At 36.9% G+C, this 18,857-nt stretch overlaps 2 protein-coding genes across 3 annotated transcripts in view; one reads left to right on the top strand and one right to left on the bottom strand.

Moving 5' to 3' along the window:
• Fgf7 (fibroblast growth factor 7) overlaps positions 1-5,857 on the top strand; it is a 64,007-nt gene extending 58,150 nt beyond the window's left edge. For both annotated transcript variants that reach the window (XM_045156147.1, XM_004669730.2), the window contains exons 3-4: positions 4,390-4,493; positions 5,527-5,857. In XM_045156147.1, coding sequence (XP_045012082.1) covers positions 4,390-4,493; positions 5,527-5,721 — 299 coding nt within the window. In that variant the 3' untranslated portion in view covers positions 5,722-5,857. The remainder of the gene's footprint in view (positions 1-4,389; positions 4,494-5,526) is intronic.
• Fam227b (family with sequence similarity 227 member B) overlaps positions 1-18,857 on the bottom strand; it is a 214,254-nt gene that overhangs the window by 124,507 nt on the left and 70,890 nt on the right. The window lies entirely within an intron of this gene.

Here is an 18,857-nt window from a genome sequence, read left to right as displayed (position 1 = left end):
GAACAGGACTAAAGCCTTAGATAAGTTTTTGAATGGTTGAACTATAACAAAAAAATATGGTAGCCATTTAGGGCTTATACCCTAGTTTATAAGAGTGGTATACTAAATTTTCTAGGCTGTGGTTGACAGCATTGTTGTGATATTTGTTTGCTTGTTTTTGACGTAGGGTCTCACTCTAGCCTTGGCTGATCTGGAACTCATTCTTGTGGTTCTAGGCTGGTTTTGAACTCACATTGATTCTCCTACCTCTGCCTATCGAGTGCTAGGATTAAAGGCATGCACCACTGTTTGAACTCTCAATATGTTACCAGAGTCATTATGTCCAAAGTTTAATGTCTAGGTAATATAACATGATTTGACTCATTAGAATAAATTTTCTATGATCCCTATTTATATTAATGAGTACTACTTATAATACTAAAGAGAAACTGAGATCTCAAAAGACAATCCCTTGTAGTTGCCTTCTACAAGAGAGCAGACATATGATTGATCCAAAGGCAAAGTGTAATTAATTAACTTATGTTGGAAACTCAGTCATTGTCTGTATGTAATATATTTTTTATACTTTATTTTATGAGAAACTCTCTGGCTTCTGGTTTGTGAGGTTGTAGGGACATAATTCCATGATTACTTAGATAATACTTCCAGAGATGTTTATGGATATTGAGAAGAACACTATTTCCCACTCCATACCTGAACAAAAACGTGTAATGTTACATTATTCCTGGGATTCTTGAGTAAAAAAAGCAATATAACACACATGGTAAAACAGACAAAAAAATCAGGACTGATAAAATATTGATGCTGCCGGGCTGGAGAGATGGCTTAGCGGTTAAGCGCTTGCCTGTGAAGCCTAAGGACCCCAGTTCGAGGCTCGGTTCCCCAGGTCCCACGTTAGCCAGATGCACAAGGGGGCGCACGCTTCTGGAGTTCGTTTGCAGAGGCTGGAAGCCCTGGCGCGCCCATTCTCTCTCTCTCTCCCTCTATCTGTCTTTCTCTCTGTGTCTGTCGCTCTCAAATAAATAAATAAATAATTAAAAAAAATATTGATGCTGCCAACTGAGTGCTAACACAAGCAATTGACTTTTAGGTATGTTGATTTCAGATTATGAAGAGTTTTTAAAATGTCAGGTGATTAAAAATACATTAAAAATGGAATTTAGCCATTTTCAAGTGCATTCTAATCACAGGTGAAGATAGAATTTTTATAAATGTTTTGCTTGTTACCCTTAACCCTTATAGGTGAAAGGACAAAATCAGCAATGTCTATCACCTATTGCATGTCAAAGTGAATGAAAAAATGGACTGGGTAATGAACAGGTAGGAGATGGAAGCAAAGCAGTAGGGCAGTGTGACTGGACCTAAAAGGGAAGGAGTTCATATATCACATCACCAACAAATTCATCATTCAACAGTTATATTTTGGGGACAATTTTCACAAGAAAATCCAGCATAAATAAATGATTACAACTTCTAATTCTGTTTGTGAAAAGTACCTTAGCTGTGTCCTCTATCTAAAAGATAGTATGTGATAAAGATAGGGATGGGAAGAGTAGAGCAAAACGCAGGAAAGGAAAATGTTGACTGCAAAAATTTTGCTATGATGGGCTGAGAAGATGGCTCAGTAGTTAAATATGCATGCTTGCAAATACTGACAGCCTGGGTTAAAAACCCCTGTACCCACATAAAGCCAGATGCACAAAGGGGCATATGCATCTGGACTTCATTTGCAGTGAGAGGCCCTGGCTCACTCATTCTTTCTCCCCCTCTCTCTCACACATACCACTAATAAACAAACAAAAATATATTTTAAATGTTTGCTGTGGTAAGATCTTCAGAAACCAAATTTCATACATTTTAAAATAGATTATATGGTTTTGAAGTAATTGCAAATATGGTGAATCAATTTACTTGCTTCAAAATCCCTTATGTATAACTGTAATTTTAGCCTAATGAGATATGCTGCTTAGTATACCATTTCCCTTTGGTCTTTCTTTAAAGAAATAAAGAAGAGTTACAGTTATCAGACAAGAGCCTTCCAGTGTATCGTGCTCTTCTCCGCAGCAGCCTGGTATGGGACTGGGTCTCCCCAAAGAACTGCTGATAATCCCGAGAAACTGAAACGAAAATAATAAAAAAGATTATGAAGTGAGAATATAAACTAAAATATTTTTATTTAATTATGGGAATATATAGAAAACAGTTTTTGTTGGCAATATAACACATAGTTTTCACTTAGTATTTCCTTTACACTCTTAGGCACAAGTAAGACTGTGTTTTAGGACTACACCTGCATGTAGAGCATATCACTAATGAACTGTTATGTTAAAAAAAAAAGAGCACTATTACAGTCATCAGGTGAGGGCATCAGAGTAGGTGTGCATCAAGAGATAAACTGTTAAATAAAATGTGCATGTGTTCATTGTGAGATTTAAATAAACTATAATGAAAGACTAAATGATATCATTTGCAAGAACATGGATAGAAATAGAGTTTATCATATTAAAAATGAGAAAGATAAACATCACATTTTCTCTTACATGTAGATCCTATGTTATATATGAATACATCAAATCATTTTTGTATACAGCAGGCATTAATGTAGAAGTGAGACTATCTCTGAAAGGGAAAGGTACTAGTGAGCAGGGATAAGGGGAGAAAGTGGAGAGCATGGGACAAATATGGTCAAAGTACATGATATATTTAATTCAAAATGTCTTATGTAGTCCTTCACAATGTACAATGAATATACATGAATAAAATTGAATAAAATTAAAAATGCTGAGGTTCACTAAAAAGTTCACTAAATGTTTACATTTTTCTTAAAATTGTATTATATTTGTTATGAATCATTAGACATAGTATCTAAAGAAGGATATAATAAAATAAAGTGTTAGGTTAATATTCTTGTATAAGGATATAGTGTATTGTATGCTGGGTGTAGTAGTGCACACCTTTAATCCTAGCACTTGGAAGGCAGAGGTAGGAGGAGCACCATGAGTGCAAGGCTACCCTGAGACTACATAGTGAATTCTATGTAAGCCTGAGCTAGAGTGAGACCCTACCTCAAAAAACAAATAAAAAAGTATATAGTATATAATAAAATAATTTCACAAAGATCTAAAAGTCAATTATAAAGCTATGTAACTTATATGAACAGGAGTCATAATTTTGTTTTAAATAGTTTTTCCATGTGGTAAAGTATTATATTTTTAAAAGGCAACAAGCTCTGCTTATCATCATTTGTAATTGCTTTAATTGATATTTGTTACATTTTATTTTTAGTAAAATAAAAAATTTCATTCTATTTTCAATTTTTAATAGAATGTTTAACCAAGTAGAAGAGTAAAAGTGTTAGACTATATACATATGTAGTACTAAGCTAGACTACCTGAATATCAACTCTAATCTTTACACATCAATTAAATAAATTTGAAAAACTGCTTCATTCCCCGCATTTCAGTTTCCTGATGAGTGAAGTGAGAGTAACAAGAGTGGTGGCTCCCCAGTCTGGGTTGACTGAATGAAATCATACATAGAGCATGGGAACAATCCTTTCTATAGTTTGAGTGCAGCAACAAACATTCACAGTTATTGTCATGACAGTGATGCAGGCTTGGAGCTCTGGATGGGATGCAGGAGTAAACCTTGGCTTTAGGCTTAGAGCATCCCCAGGTTTGTGTCTCAAGCCTGGAGTTACTGTTCACCAATAGCAAAGAATTGAAAAGCATGGACTCAGAGAAGAGTAAGTTAGGGAGGATTTGTTAAGGAGTTAAAGAAGGAAGAAAAAGCAAGGCAGCTCTGAAGCCAAGAGGAATTCCTCCTGGGAGGTGAGAGTAAGCAGGAAAAATCACACTCATGGAGGTTTGGCTAAGCTTCCTTTGTATGACTTAGGCATACAATTAGAATGAGAATCATTATCAAGTCCAAAGCTATATGAATGATCATGATTGGTTGTTGGGGCCAGGAGGACCTACTGACTCAGGAAAGGCTACACACTAGTGATTAATCTGGGGAAAGCCCAAGAAGAATCAGCAAGCATGCCTTATCACCATTTCAGATCAGTTTGGAGTTCTAGTCTTGCCAGGGGGTGACATTCATGTTCCTTTGGGCTATTGCTGAATAGCTACAAAAAAGCTACCTTGCTTCTAATCCATATCAATAGTATATTAGAGTGCAGTTCTTGAGGTTAACTCTGAAAATGGAACTATTTTACAGTAATGACTACTGTGGCATTCTGCGCTTGTGTTAGGGACAGTAGATCTCAAGCTGAATAACTAAGCACATCAAAATTTTTAATCATTTCTAGGTGAAATAGGGAAAAAGGTCATTCTTGGGTAATATGTACAGGTGAATGAATAATTGATACATCTTTCTGATTCCTTGCAGATATTATGGAAATCAGGACAGTGGCGGTTGGAATTGTGGCAATCAAAGGGGTGGAAAGTGAATACTATCTTGCAATGAACAAAGAAGGAAAACTCTATGCAAAGGTATTAATCACTGAGAGCTTAGAACTATTTTTCAGGCAATTTTTCTAAAATAAAATTTTTGTCTTTCTGGGAAGTAAAACTGGAATTAATTTCCTTCCAATGGGTGTATATTAAATGATTCATTAAAACACTCTACTCCAGTATAAAGAAAGAATATTTTCTGTGTGGCCTTGCACAGATTGCCTACATTATCTGGACTTTGGCTCTTTCATCCTTAAAATGACTTGGACTAACTGATCTCTGAAGATCTTCAGCTCTGACCTTCCATGTGCAATCTATGTACATGAAATCTAAAATCTTCATTTGTCAGTATTAAACTTATTTTTTGCTACATTTTACCCAATTTACACATTGTTGACATGAATTGTTTGGGGAAGCTTTGAAGTGTTCAGTTCACTTATCAATATAAATCTCATAGTCATAATCATTCACATTGTTTCCATTTTATTACAATGTGAAAAATCTAACAGTTCGTCCCAATATAATAAAATATAATTGACTTCCCTTTGTATTCTCACAAAGAATTATGCCAGTCAGAGACAAATTAAAGAATTTAGACTTAATGGAATGAGTGGATGGATGTCTGCATGGATGAATAAATAAGCCCTTTTCCTTTTGATGACTTCTGAAGGGAATGCAGTAGTAAAAATGAAGATGTGAAATATGTCCCTCACCTGACTACTGGCTTTCCACTGGGTATAGTATGAGTAACGGCACAACAATATGAGTGATTAATTGAAGAGAAATAGGTCTAATATTAAAGAGCAGTGGAAAGTGATCACCCAAAGCAACATTTTGAGGTTGTGTTGCATAACTGAATACCTATTATACTATTTTGTTGTTGTTTTAAACTTAAGCTGTTTTGGTGGCAAATGTGTCATATAGATTTACCTAATACGCTATCAGGCTTGTTCAAGATGAGGTTTAACATGATCATATATGCTGCAGTTCTACTGAATATCCCCTGCTGGCTGGGAGGTCACTTTGAGCCCCTTTGGAACTCATTTAATGCTTCTTTTTGTTGTTTTAACAGAAAGAATGCAACGAGGATTGCAACTTCAAAGAATTAATTCTGGAAAACCACTACAACACATACGCATCTGCCAAATGGACACATGGTGGGGGAGAGATGTTTGTTGCCTTGAATCAGAAGGGTGTTCCTGTGAGAGGAAGAAAAACCAAAAAAGAACAAAAAACAGCTCACTTTCTTCCCATGGCAATTACCTAATCACTCATGGTATATAAGAACCTGGTTCAGCAGGGAGAGTTCTTTAAGATGACTATTTTCTTTCTTTTTCCTTTTTTTCTTCTATTTTTTTTAAAGTAATCAAGACAGGCTGAAAACTACTGAAAACCTGATCAAGCTGGACTTGTGCATCTTTGTTTATTTTAAGAGACTGCATTAAAGAAAGATTTGAAAAATATACACAAAATCAAATTTAGTAACTAATAGTTGTAAAAAGTTGTAAAACTGGTTGTACAATCATGATGTTAGTAATAGTAATTTTTTTTCTTAAATTAATTTACCCTTAAGAGTATGTTAGATTTGACTATCTGATAATGAGTATTTAAATATCCCTATCTGCTTATAAAATGGCTGCTATAACAATAATGCAGATGATGTTATATAAGATATGTCAGCCCTACAGGCTGCTGGAATGAATTGTCAGATAATTGAGCCTGCCCAGAGGATGGAGGATGAGCAGTATATGAAAAGCTTTCAATAGAAAATTATACTCCACTGAAGATTTGCTTAGAAAAAAATAATATTCTCAAAATTCTATTAGTGATCAAATCAAATAGGAAATTTGGTGAAGTCTCAGGCCTGAACATGCCTGCACCTGTGGATGAGGAAAAAGTTCTTAATGCCTTTCAAGTTGAAAAGGCATTATTAAAAGGATGTTTCAAAAATCTTGCATATAAAATAGCAATAATAATGATAACACTGCACTTCATCTCATTTGCCACAAAACAGTAGTTTATAATTCCTAACAATAAAATTCAGGAATCATTAAGTTTTTTTCAAGTAACATAATCTTTTGTATAATTCATATTTGGGAATATGGCTTCTAATAATGTTCTTCCACAAGTAATCATGCTTTCTTCTGTGGTTACAGCATTAAACTCTATTTGAAGTTGTATTTGAATTTTATTGTTTTGTTATTTAAATTTTTGTTATTTATAAAAAAAAACTTTAATAAGCTCTATCTGTTTCACATGCTTTTAATTTTAAAGGAATAACAAAGCTGTTTGGCTGAACTAAAAATGTTCCTTCCCCCTTGTGACTGTCATGACACCAAGTTTAGCACACAGTACTTGGACCAGCAAATCTTGGATGGCAGACAGAAATGACAGCCTGAAGCGATACTTATAGTTGAGGCTCCCAGGGAAGTATGCAAATATGTGAAAAATGTTTTGCCAATGAAATGGGGTCATAGAAGTAAAAGAAGTTATAGGAGCTTAAAGTTAGAATGTATTTGAATATAGGCATAGATGGAAAAGTACATTTTAAAACTAAATATAGTTAAAGTTAGTAGTTTTATAATCTCTAGAAATATCTTATGTCAAGATGACATTGAAAGTTACTTTTCTGTTAATTGGCAAGAGCATAATGGCCCAAATAAAGACTATATATAGTCAGAGACATGAGATGCTTGAAGTCAGCCACAAATATCAGGCTTATTACAAAGAGGAATATTCCCTTAAAATCACCCAGTGGCAGATGTTAGTAGCATTTTATATGTTCATTGATAGAAGGTCAATATTTATTTAAATTAAATATTCAGCATACTAATTATTGTTTTAACTTCAAAATGCTTGTCATTTAAGTTCCTTTATATTACATGAAGTATAACTTGATAGCACATTTATAAGTGAGAATTTTATGAAAAAGCTTTGTCAACACAAATAACCAAGTCATTTGACATTCTTTTGGGTTGCTTTTGTGACTAGACTTCACAAAGCTAGGAGAAAATCTTCCTTCCTTATACATACTGGAGATGAGGAATATTCTGAATTGTTATCTGATTCAAAAACATGCTGGTCTAGGATATTAGGCCATGTTCCTATGACTGGAGTATTGTCAGTGTGCTAAAGGGAAAAGAGGATTATGTTTTCCTTAGTTGTTTTCTTAGTGTGGGAGTGGCAGTCCACAACAAACTTGTTCATAAAACTTTATTCAAGGAATAGCAAAGGAAATTTGGAATGAAATTAATTAGTTCATTTTTAAAAGTTCGAGTGAAGCAAGATTATGAAGATATATTAGATATGATGAGTTATGATTATCATCAAGCTATAATACTGTCAAAATGCAATCAGATTATACATTTTAAAATTAGACAAAACCAACATTTAGTAGTAAAACCATTCCTGGTAGTAGGTAATCTACAAAATATTTCTAAAACCATTTATGTTTAATTCTTGATTTGGCTCCAACTTAAAAATTATCATATACATTTTAGAAAATTACATGTTTTGGTTATATATGTTTAGAATTCTATTATCTTAAAACTTAAGAAGGCCTTCATCTTTAATCATTTATATACCAAAAGTAGTACAGCTGGGTAAGACACACAGCTGTCACACAGTTGAGGTCAGTTAGCAAGTGCTTTTTGCCTTTGATTATTGGTTAGAGATCTCCTGGTTTTGTTTGTCTCTAATGTATATGGAGATATTATTTTTATATTTGCAAAAAATGTGATCCATGTGGCACTTCGCTCCATAAACAGTGACCTTGTGATGATTTGATTCAAAAGGAGAAATGTGACTTCCAGTCCTGATTCCTACTCAGCTTTTATGTGTGTCTGTTTATCAGTGAAAAGTATAATGCAAACCCTTATTATCAGAGTAACCCTTTCTAAAATCTTCTTTAAAAAATAAAGTTAGATCAATACACGGGTTTCCAACCACTAAAGAATTAATAAACAATATGGAATGTTAACACAATAGTAGATAATAAATTATACTTTTAATGTAATAAACAAATTAAAATATTTCAACATAGATAAACCATAATTTAAATTGTTGGTATTTGAGTTTGTTACAAATTCAATTTAGTCACAGAAGAGAAAAGCTGAAGGTTACTTTTTTAAAAATTCTAACACTTTGAGGTTTATCTTCTAGCTTTTCAGACTGCCAGGTTATAAAGGTTGAGTATGGGAACTAGCAATAGTAAAAGTAGTTGTATATCCACAGGTACCTTGTAGCTGTGACCCTCATAATTTTCTTTGAAACTCTAGTATAGAAATTATGTCACAGTAACTTACCAAAACCAGAACATTCTCAAAAATCTTTTTTTCTTAAAATATATGAGGTTTGTATTTACTGCAATATACATTTATGTTTCCTTTAGTATGAAAATGTCGCCAGTTATCACCAGAGAGCAAACCTGATGCTTCATAGGTTGATCATGAGTCTTCATTTGCACCCTTTTACCCTATTGTTATATTTCTGAGCATGAATGAGACACAAATGATCTCCTACCTCCCATAGTGCAACCAATTACACAGGAGAAGCAAAAATTTAATCTAAGACCAATGTATACAGGTATTATATTAAAAATATTTAATATCCAATGTGGATGGCTACTGGCCAATCAAAATATTCCATTGAACCATCAGAATGGAATCAGGCCACTAACCTGTGAGTATCAGGTAATTATCAGCTGCAACCATTTCTTTTTATGATCATCTTAAAGCAGAGTTATGGAAAATGTCTATTAATGGATTCTCTGGTTTGAGTGCTTAACATGTATCTTAATATGAAAGAGTTTATTAAAAATTCATTTTTAACTGTTCTAGCAGTATTTCTGGACTACTTTCTTCTCTGTTTATTCAACTATATTTAGCAAAGCTTCTGCATTAATAAACATGGCTTGTTCTTTCAGGCTCTGCTATGCTTCCATTCATCCTCTGACTTTGAAGGATTTATCAATAAGTTTATTTTGCTAGAGTAGAGGAGACTTGACAGGAAGTAAATAAAATCTTAATCTTTTCCCAACAATCCTTATTTCTCATTTTTAAAGGAGAACCTGGTAATTTTCTCCCACCCAAGAAGATGTCTCTGTTATTCCTCCTTATTTCTTGATTGTTACATGGTGCTGTTTCCCAAATCATCATTTCCTTTATGAAAGCCAATGCAAATTTATTTACTCTCATGTGATCAGTATTTATACACCAATAATTGAAAGGGAGATGAATTACAAGTCAACCTGAAAATGACTAGCCCTTCTTTGATTGAATTCATTTATTAGTTATTGCTATGCAAATGGAAACTTCATGGCCTAAAGTAAGTTTTTATTATCACAAAGGAAATCAATCACGTTCTGCTTGTAATTTCTCATAAAGGTTGACCAGTAATCTATCTTACACTCAATTCTGACAGGGACCCAGTACCAGTTTTCAGTTTATTTCTTACAAATCAAAGGATCAGAGAGTACCCAAATGGAAGCCATACTTAAAAACAAAACAAAACAAAAAACCTTATTGTGATGTGATGTCTGCTCACACTCAATAGAAGGGTATTACTTTCTGCAATAAAAACCAGAGGAGACCATCTTAAAGGTTGCCTAACACAAGTCAGTGTTTAGTTAAACATTATCTCTATTATACCCATAGCTTAATCAGATTTTATTATTTTATTTTGATTTTTTTAAAAAATAAAGGTTTTACACTTTTTTAAAAAAAATTTATTTATTTATTTATTTGAGAGTGACAGACACAGAGAGAAAGACAGATAGAGGGAGAGAGAGGGAATGGGCGCGCCAGGGCTTCCAGCCTCTGCAAACGAACTCCAGATGCGTGCGCCCCCTTGTGCATCTGGCTAACATGGGACCTGGGGAACCGAGCCTCGAACCAGGGTCCTTAGGCTTCACAGGCAAGCGCTTAACTGCTAAGCCATCTCTCCAGCCCTTATTTTGATTTTTAATTCTTATAGAATTTGTGCCTTTATGGTCAGTTATTATAATTTGATGCATCTATACAATGGCTTACCTTCAACTCAGGATAATCACTATTTCCTTAATTGTTATCATTTCTAAGCAATGGGAACTATCTATAGTTATTTATAAATGCACAGTTGATTTAGACCATGATTACCATACTGTGCTATAGGACATATAAACAATTTCTCCTCTTCTAACTATATTTTGTTATCCATCCTCCACTCTCTCTGCCTTCTCTTCCCACTATCCTTCCTAACCTCAAGTGACTTCTATTTTATTCTCTAATTGTATGTTCTCAAATCTTTTGCTTATAGTAAGTGAGGTCATGTGGCCTTTGTCTCTCTGTGACAATCTTTACCTCTGCTTTGATTCCCATTTGTTTCTCCTTTGGTTCCCTTTACATTTTGGGTCCTATCTAGACTCTCTGAGCCTGTATCAATATCTTAAATTATTTGGCCTATCTTTTGTTTTGGGGTTAGACTTTATCCCACTCTCTCCAGGGCCTTTCTTACCAGCCTATCCCTCCATGCTTCTATTGAAGGTTATATCTTTTAGTCTGCTATCCAGGAAGAAGGTTTCTATAGTACCAATTCATTATGGATTTGGTTTTGGGTATACTCTTCTTTCCTCCCACTTCCCTCCCCCAAACCCTTCCATACCTCTTATCTATACTTCAAGTTGTCTGTCAGGCATGCCGCAACTCAAGCTGTTTCAGTTTAGGACCCACAGATGAAGGAGAACATGTGGCCTTTGTCTTTTTGTGTTTGTGTGAGTTTGCTTACTGTGATCTGTTCCGTGTTTGTCCATTTTCCTCCAAATTTCATTATATTATTTATCCTTACCGCTGAGTAGAATTCTATTGTGTATATGTACCAAATCTTCCTTATCCATTTGGGATTCTAAGTGTGCATGGCCACAACCAGTATTCTAACTTGCACTTCCACAAACAGTGAGTATATGTGGTGCATACACATAACGGATGGGAAGGTCCTAAAAATTCAGGAAGCTACAAATCAACAGTAGAGTCACTAAGAATCAGGATATCCCAAAGCTCATTTAGGCTGAGGATATAAATTCCTCACAAGGCTCTGGAAGCTCCTGAAACCTACAAGGTTCACAAGGCCCCACTCCAAGATTATATAGGGAGTCAGAACTACTTGACAAAAGAAATTATCTTACTGGCCAAACTGCCTGTAAGTCAGGCAGTGAGCTCCAGAGATGCAGCTGCCTTTGAATTGTCCATGCTCCTGTCAGTAACCCCTCTCTCACATTCCTGTAAGTAACTCCAATAAACTTGCTTCTTCACTATACTAAACTTAGGCAGAATGGTTCCTTTGGTTTGTTGGCAGTGCCCTACCTGGGGTGAATAGATGTTTGTTCATGTCTCTGCAGGAAAAGTTAATGCAACATAATTGGAACCCAAACTGATACAAATGAGCTGGGGAGGAGTGATGGCACATAGCCCCTGCAATTGGTGCCTAGATATGCAATGCAATGGAGGGTTCAATTGTGTGTGGGTGAAGCATCTTTGGGGACAATCCAGTATGGCTACCTTTCCCAATGTGGTGTGAGGTGATGTGACTTCTTACTGTAGTGGTGGTTGCATGCTCCCTAGGGTGACTGACAGGATATACAATCAAGGCCAAGAAGTCTGTGACTGGAAAGCCCAGTGGGAGAATCCCAGAGTAGCCATTTTGTATGTGATATGGATTCACACATCTGTTTAATAAGTGGGGTCCACTGTGTGAGTGGAGATACCTTGAGAATGGTTGAAAGTCTCAATCAATACTGTAGTCTCTGACAGTAGCATCTAAGTGATGAGAGTATGAGCAAACTGTTGTAGAGATTGACTGGCTACTGCTATATAATAAGCTATGCATCTGAAAAAGAGGTGGCTGCCCAGAAGGAACTTGTGCAAGGGAGGACTTAGAATTGCAAAGGACATACAGCAAGCACTGTCCACATTAGCCTCTGATTTTGTGGGTGAACTGGATAAGATACGATAAGCTGCAGGTATTGGTTTGCCATTTCCAGAGCTGGTAGGATGCGACAGAAAGAAATGTGTTAAGTTATATCTATGCTAACGAACTCCTGATGGCATCCCACATGGTGCTCATGAGAGTAATCAGACTGTGAAAAGGGAAGGGACAAAGTAAAGGTTATAGAAGATACCCCTCAGGTCCAACCTTTAGACCAGAAGAAAGAAAAATCCAAGATTCAGTATATAGATAGGCATCGTAATGATAGTCCAGTTCATGCAACCATGATAGACAGGGAGTATTCTGCCCTAGACCTGCTTGAATTGGGATAGACTTTTCAACAAACAATGAAAGAGCCTGTTACAGCCTGTGAGATGCTTGTGAGGCCATGGAGTAGGTGGGATCAGTACAAGTGTTGTCAGAGAAATTAAGAACCACAACTATTTATCCTCCCCTTGAGACAAAGGCTGCATAACCTGAGGCAATACAAAGGTAGTCAGTCCCTGATGGATTGGCTCATTAGAGGCCATTAGGGACACTTGGCTGTTATCATCTGTGATTCCATGATTATCAGGGATTGGAAGATAACAGAGGAGGGATAGGCTTTCCTGAGGGAAGTAGACATGAGAAAATCAGTGTTTGATGCCCAGTTCCCGGGATCACACAGGTGTGTGTTCACCTCAGAGTTAAATTAAGAAAGAAGTTAGTTCAGCAGTAACATCTGGAATGGAATGGGACTTTCGTGGCTTTTCTGGACCTCATAGTAGGACACATGTTCTTTACAAGGTAGGAGAAGCTATAGCAACTCTGAGTTACTTAGATTAGTATTTAAACTGGGTACATACATGATAAAGCATTCAAAAGGAGACCACAAAAGGGCAAAACAGACAAAGGGGTCTGTCTGGGCTCCTCAAAGTCAAATATGGAAACATTTATGTGTGGAGCTGAAGTCCCTAGGGGAAAAAAAAATCACAAAAAGTCAAGTGACATCTATTCAGCCTTTAGAATGCTTTCAAGTCTGAGCAGCAGTGTACAAAGGACATAATAAAATAGTAAAGATAACATAGATTAAGTTTGGCAAAGGAGTGAGCAGTAAGAAAGTGTACTGGGGACAGAGGTTGCTTGCCTAATCTGGGTCCTTTTCTGCATTATAGTGTGTCCAGTGAAAAGACAAAAACCACAGAGCTTGCTCAGAGCCTGTCAGAACAGAGGACCTAGCTCCAGTGACAGGCAGGACAGGCTAGAGTGCAGTCCATGGACCTGAGCCAGGCTGAGTAGCACAAGCTAGCCCCACTGAGATCATCAAGGGTGAGGAGGTACACAGTGGCCATGTAGCAGCAGTTGTGCTCCATGATAAGGAGACAGAAGAGCTCATGGAGATGAGTATGTAATGGAAGGCAAGATTAGATCGTACCTGCCATCCACACTACTATCTTCAACATTGTTCTTTTGAGGAAACAATGGATCTTGGCAATAAATCTCTACATGCTATATTGGACCTTATTAATGTTTTCTCTCAGTATTCACTTTTTCCTGACTCTTTAGGCCAAATGGCATTTGCTTGGAAATAATGGTGTGTTTCCAGAGATCCTTCCCACCCTCTATAAAAAGGTTTCATTGCATGGGTGTCTCCATGCTAACCTTTGAGTGTCTTACAGAATTAAAAAAAAAAAATCTAAAATTGATAAAGACAAGAAGTAAGACTCTAAAGGAAGCCATTCTATGTGGGTGAAAAAGGGTACTCTCAGGAGCCATAAGAGCTTTTGGCAAGGGGGTCCTTGACCCCTAAAGTGAAACAGACTATTGTCGGTTGCATGCCGCAGCTAGATAGTAAGAACCTATTGCTGAAGACACCACATGCTTTGGTTACAGGGCATGGAGAAACCAGGCTGGGACTGAAGCGGAAGCTGCCTTCCCCCTGGCTGACTTTCATAGTGATGGAAGGCAGCACAGTGACTGCTGGAGCGTCACTGTCACCAACAGTCTTCCTCAGCTATGGAGCCTATATGCTGTTGCACCACCTTGTCAGACAAAATGTGCCCACTGGGACAATAGTTGCAGGACTATAATGGGTGCAACCAACTGCTTTTATATTGGATTTAAGGCCCATTACACAGGAGGAAATTAATATCTGCTACTGTAAACCAGGGCTAAAGTTCATGGCTGAAGAAGGCTTGGGCCCCAATGAGGAAAACTATTGCTTTGTGATTTGACTGTCAAATTTCCTTACAAACAGTTGTGCTGCACCCATAGATCACTGCTGTTTTCAACCTCAATTGGCAATAGAAGGATACACCTTTAAATTTTTTTTTTTTGTGTGTGTGGGGCTGGAGAGATGGCTAAGGCACTTGCCTGCAAAACCAAAGGACCTTGGATCTATTCCCCAGTACCCACATAAGCCAGATGCACAACATGGCACATGCATCTGGAGTTTGCAGTGGCTGGAAGCCCTGGAGTGCCCATTCTATCTCTCTCTCTCTCCCTCTCAAAAAAATTAATTTTTTTTGCAATAGGAGTTATACTGCAGAGATTCAAAACTGATTAAGTTCCTGAGACTCATCATCACTGTGACATATTAGTAGAGTATGCATATCACCCCCTCTAAGGCTAGGGGACCTAGTGGAAGAGGAGGTAGAAAGAATAAAAAAGTTTGGGGAAGAGGTGGAATGTAGTGTCTCAATTTCTTCCAAATTGAAACATTCTATCCTAAAGGGAAGCTTGTTAGGAAACTACAAATTGAGGTAGGCTCATTGAAACTCAAAAAGGATCAGAGACTTCTTATGATTCAGAAATTTCTGAAGTTCCTTAAGTCTCAGTGAGTAAACAAGGCTTAGGAGAGAAACACCCTACAAATCTCGGGATGTTCTAGAAACATTCATGACTCACAAGGCCCCTACATTCAAGGTTATAGAACTGCTTGGAGGGAGCGACTATCTGCTGCAAGTCAGGCAGTGAGCTCCAGAGATGCAGCTACCTATGCTGGTGTGGGCTGGTTCACCAAGCTAGATCTGTGTGGAATCATTTCTTTATTGTCAGTACCCTATTTGGGATAAATAGGTGCTTATTCATTTTCCATGGATAAAGTACAGCAGGTATATTACATGTATTATGTCGTATATTTTCCACACTATCATAAATTGAAGACCATCTCTATTAATTACCATTCTACTTTGACTTTATCTAGCTATGAGTTAAATACTTGTGTATTAAGTGTAGATATACTTATAGTTCACAATGGCCAAAGCACTTTTTTTATTGCCCTAATGAAAAAGACAGACAGACAGACAGACACACACACACACACACACATACACATACACACACATACACACGGGAGGGGGGCAAGAAAGATAGGTGAACAATTTAGTTTATACTGCAGAATATACATTAGCAAGATCTGCAACTTCAGAATTGTTCTGTTAACTTTCTGGCTGATTTCATTTTGTATTTAGCAAGGTCCCATACTATCCTGAAATCCCATTTTACAACACAGGCTTTATACTTTATTCTAACATTTTGTTCAGTTTCTATGTTCTACATATGTATCCTAATGAAAAATTTGTTATTTTTTGGGGGGGGGGTTGAGGTAGGGTCTCACTCTAGCTCAGGCTGACCTGGAATTCACTCTGTAATCTCAGAGTAACCTCAAACTCTCGGGCATCCTCCTACCTCTCTCTCCCGTGTGCTGGGATTAAAGGCGTGTGCCATCACGCCCAGCTAAAACTTGGTTATAGTGTTAGAAACTTGTCCTGTAATATTTACAGTTGAAGGACTTTTTTTTTCTCTCTCACATGGTACTTTTTTAATGATCTGGAGATGAGTGGAAGCTATGTGTATGCCTATTGCACACACTATAAAACTCCATATGCTTGCTATTGACTTTTTCTCATTAGCCCATAAGTTCTACAGTAAAATGGGTATGATTTGTTTTGTTCACTATATGTGTAAACATATTTAATAGTATTGGTTTAACACTAAGTAACTATCCACTAAATCTCAGAAAATAAAAGCAAGGACTCAGTAAAGACCAATTACATTTAGTAAGTATTCATTAAATGAATGTATAGACTAATTCCAATTCAGTGACCAAATTAAAAGTACACATTGTTTACAGTGCATCATTCTAGTATCTAAGCATGGTTAAAATGTGGTTATAGAAGTTATACTACAAATCCATAGCAACAAAATCAGCATGGTACTGGCATAAAAACAGACAAAGACCAATGGAACAGAATTGAGGGCCCGGTCCTTAGTTCAAATAACTATGGCTACTTGATCTTAGACAAAAGAGCCAACAATATACACCATAGAAAAGAAGCATCTTCAACAAATGGTGCTGGACAAATTGGATAACCATATAGAAAAATGAAACTAGACACACTCATCTCACCTTGTACAAAAATCAACTCCAAGTGGATTAAAGACCTCAATAGACTTGAAACTCTTAAAGTACTGGAAGAAAAAAAATGTGGGGAACTCTCCATGATATAGGAGTGTGGAAAGACTTCCTGAACAATACTCCAATAGCCCAGAAAATTAAACAATCACTCAACCAATGGGATATCATGAAGCCAAAAAGCTTTTGCACAAACATACCATGAACTGAGCCAATAGATTACCCACATAATAGGATAAAATCTTCACCAGCTATACCATGGAGAGAGGCCTAATATTTAGAATCACAAGGAACTCAAAAAACTAAGCAATAAAAAAAAAACTCACTCAAAAAAAAAAAATGGGGCAGAGAACTGAATAGGGAGTTCTCAAAGGAAGAAATACAAATGGATACTACTCATTTAATGAAATGTTCAACATCAGGGAAATGCAAATAAAACAACTATGAGATTTCATCTTACTCTAGTCAAGATGACAATTATTAAAAGTTCAAACTACAATAAATGTTGGTGAGGATATAGGGAAAGAGGCACCCTCATTCACTTCTGGTGGGAGTGCAAACTTGTACAACTAGTCCTGAAGAAGATGAAAATAGAGATACTAGCTAATTATTCCTCTATTGGGCATTTACCCTAAAGACTACATACTTGGCTGCAGAGATATTTGTTCAACCATGTTTATAGCTGCTTAATTCATAATAGCTAAAAGCTAGAATCAACCCAGTTTCCCATCATTGGATGAATGGATAATGAAGATGTGGTATATTTACGTAACAGAATTATACCTAGAAGTCAGGAAAATGATATAATAAAATTTGTAGGAAACTGGATGGATTTGGAACAGACCATACTCAATGAACTCACACAAACACAGACAGACAAATGCCAAATATTCTCTCTCATCTTTGGTTCCTAACCTGGAAGAGGTTGAGTTGCTGGCATACTTGACAGCAACTATAGGGCCAGACAATAGGGATGGTAGGGTTAGGTAGAGGGGAAAGGAAGGCTGGGGAGAGATGCACACAAAACTAAACCCAAAATGAATTGGTCATAGACCCTTCCTTTTGGATAGTAGACTAAAAGATATTGCCCTCACCAGGAGTGTGGGGGTGTTGTCTGGTAATAAGGGACCTGGTTAAGCCTAACCTTAAAACATTTGGCTCTAGCCTATAACTTCCAGTACCAATAATCAGTTGCTACCCATGTTGAGCTGTTTATCTGAGACCTGTGGTAGAATGATGAAAAATTATAAAGTTGCTAGGAAGGAAGGCCCGAGGCTGCTATGGCAACCCCTTTTCTTCCCAAGAACATGAGACTGGTCAGTCCTGCTTGCTAAAGATAAGAACTGCACATACTTGGTTTTGGAAATTCCCCCTCAACACTCTCTTCCTATCTCTTTATATAAATTGAAGCCAATAACCGCCATCTATTCTCTTCCATAACACCCATGTGCTTGCTTGGCTCCACTTATTGTTGAAACTATAAATTGGAAGAACACACAGTCATGGGGGCTGGAGACCTTCAGGAGTTATTCTGACACTAGATCACATGTGAATAAATCTCTTTTCCCAATTAATTTGGTGTCTTGTCAATTTCTGTAGGGGGGTTTTCTGCAGCAGAGCTACTAGGTCCCCAAAACAAGACAGACTTCTGTCAAAGCACTTGATGACCCACCTGAGGTAAAAGGTAAGACCTGATTGCTAAGGATACCATATGCTGCTGACACAGAACACGGACAGACCTGGCTGGACTCTGGAAGGGTGCCAGTTCCTAGATGATTAGCCTATATGGTGCTACATGAGCTACTGGGGGAAAATGGCCAATAACATTGTGAGCAAGCAGGGGACACTGCTATTCAAAAGCAACCAAACAAGATTACACACCTGTGCAATGGTGGCACACAGCCTTGGTGGGTAACCAATGGCTTTCTGATTGGATAAGAGATCTGCTCAGGGAAAGAAACCCATAGCTAGAACTGGTAACCAGGTCAGAATCCTATGGAGACCAATATTATGGTCTCCAACGACAAGTTTCCACTAGTCTTTGGCCA

The sequence above is a fragment of the Jaculus jaculus genome, chromosome 8 (assembly GCF_020740685.1).
Source record: "Jaculus jaculus isolate mJacJac1 chromosome 8, mJacJac1.mat.Y.cur, whole genome shotgun sequence".
Taxonomy (NCBI): Eukaryota; Metazoa; Chordata; class Mammalia; order Rodentia; family Dipodidae; genus Jaculus; species Jaculus jaculus.
The sequence above is the reverse complement of the archived record's forward strand: the minus strand, read 5'-3'. Positions and strand labels throughout refer to the sequence as shown.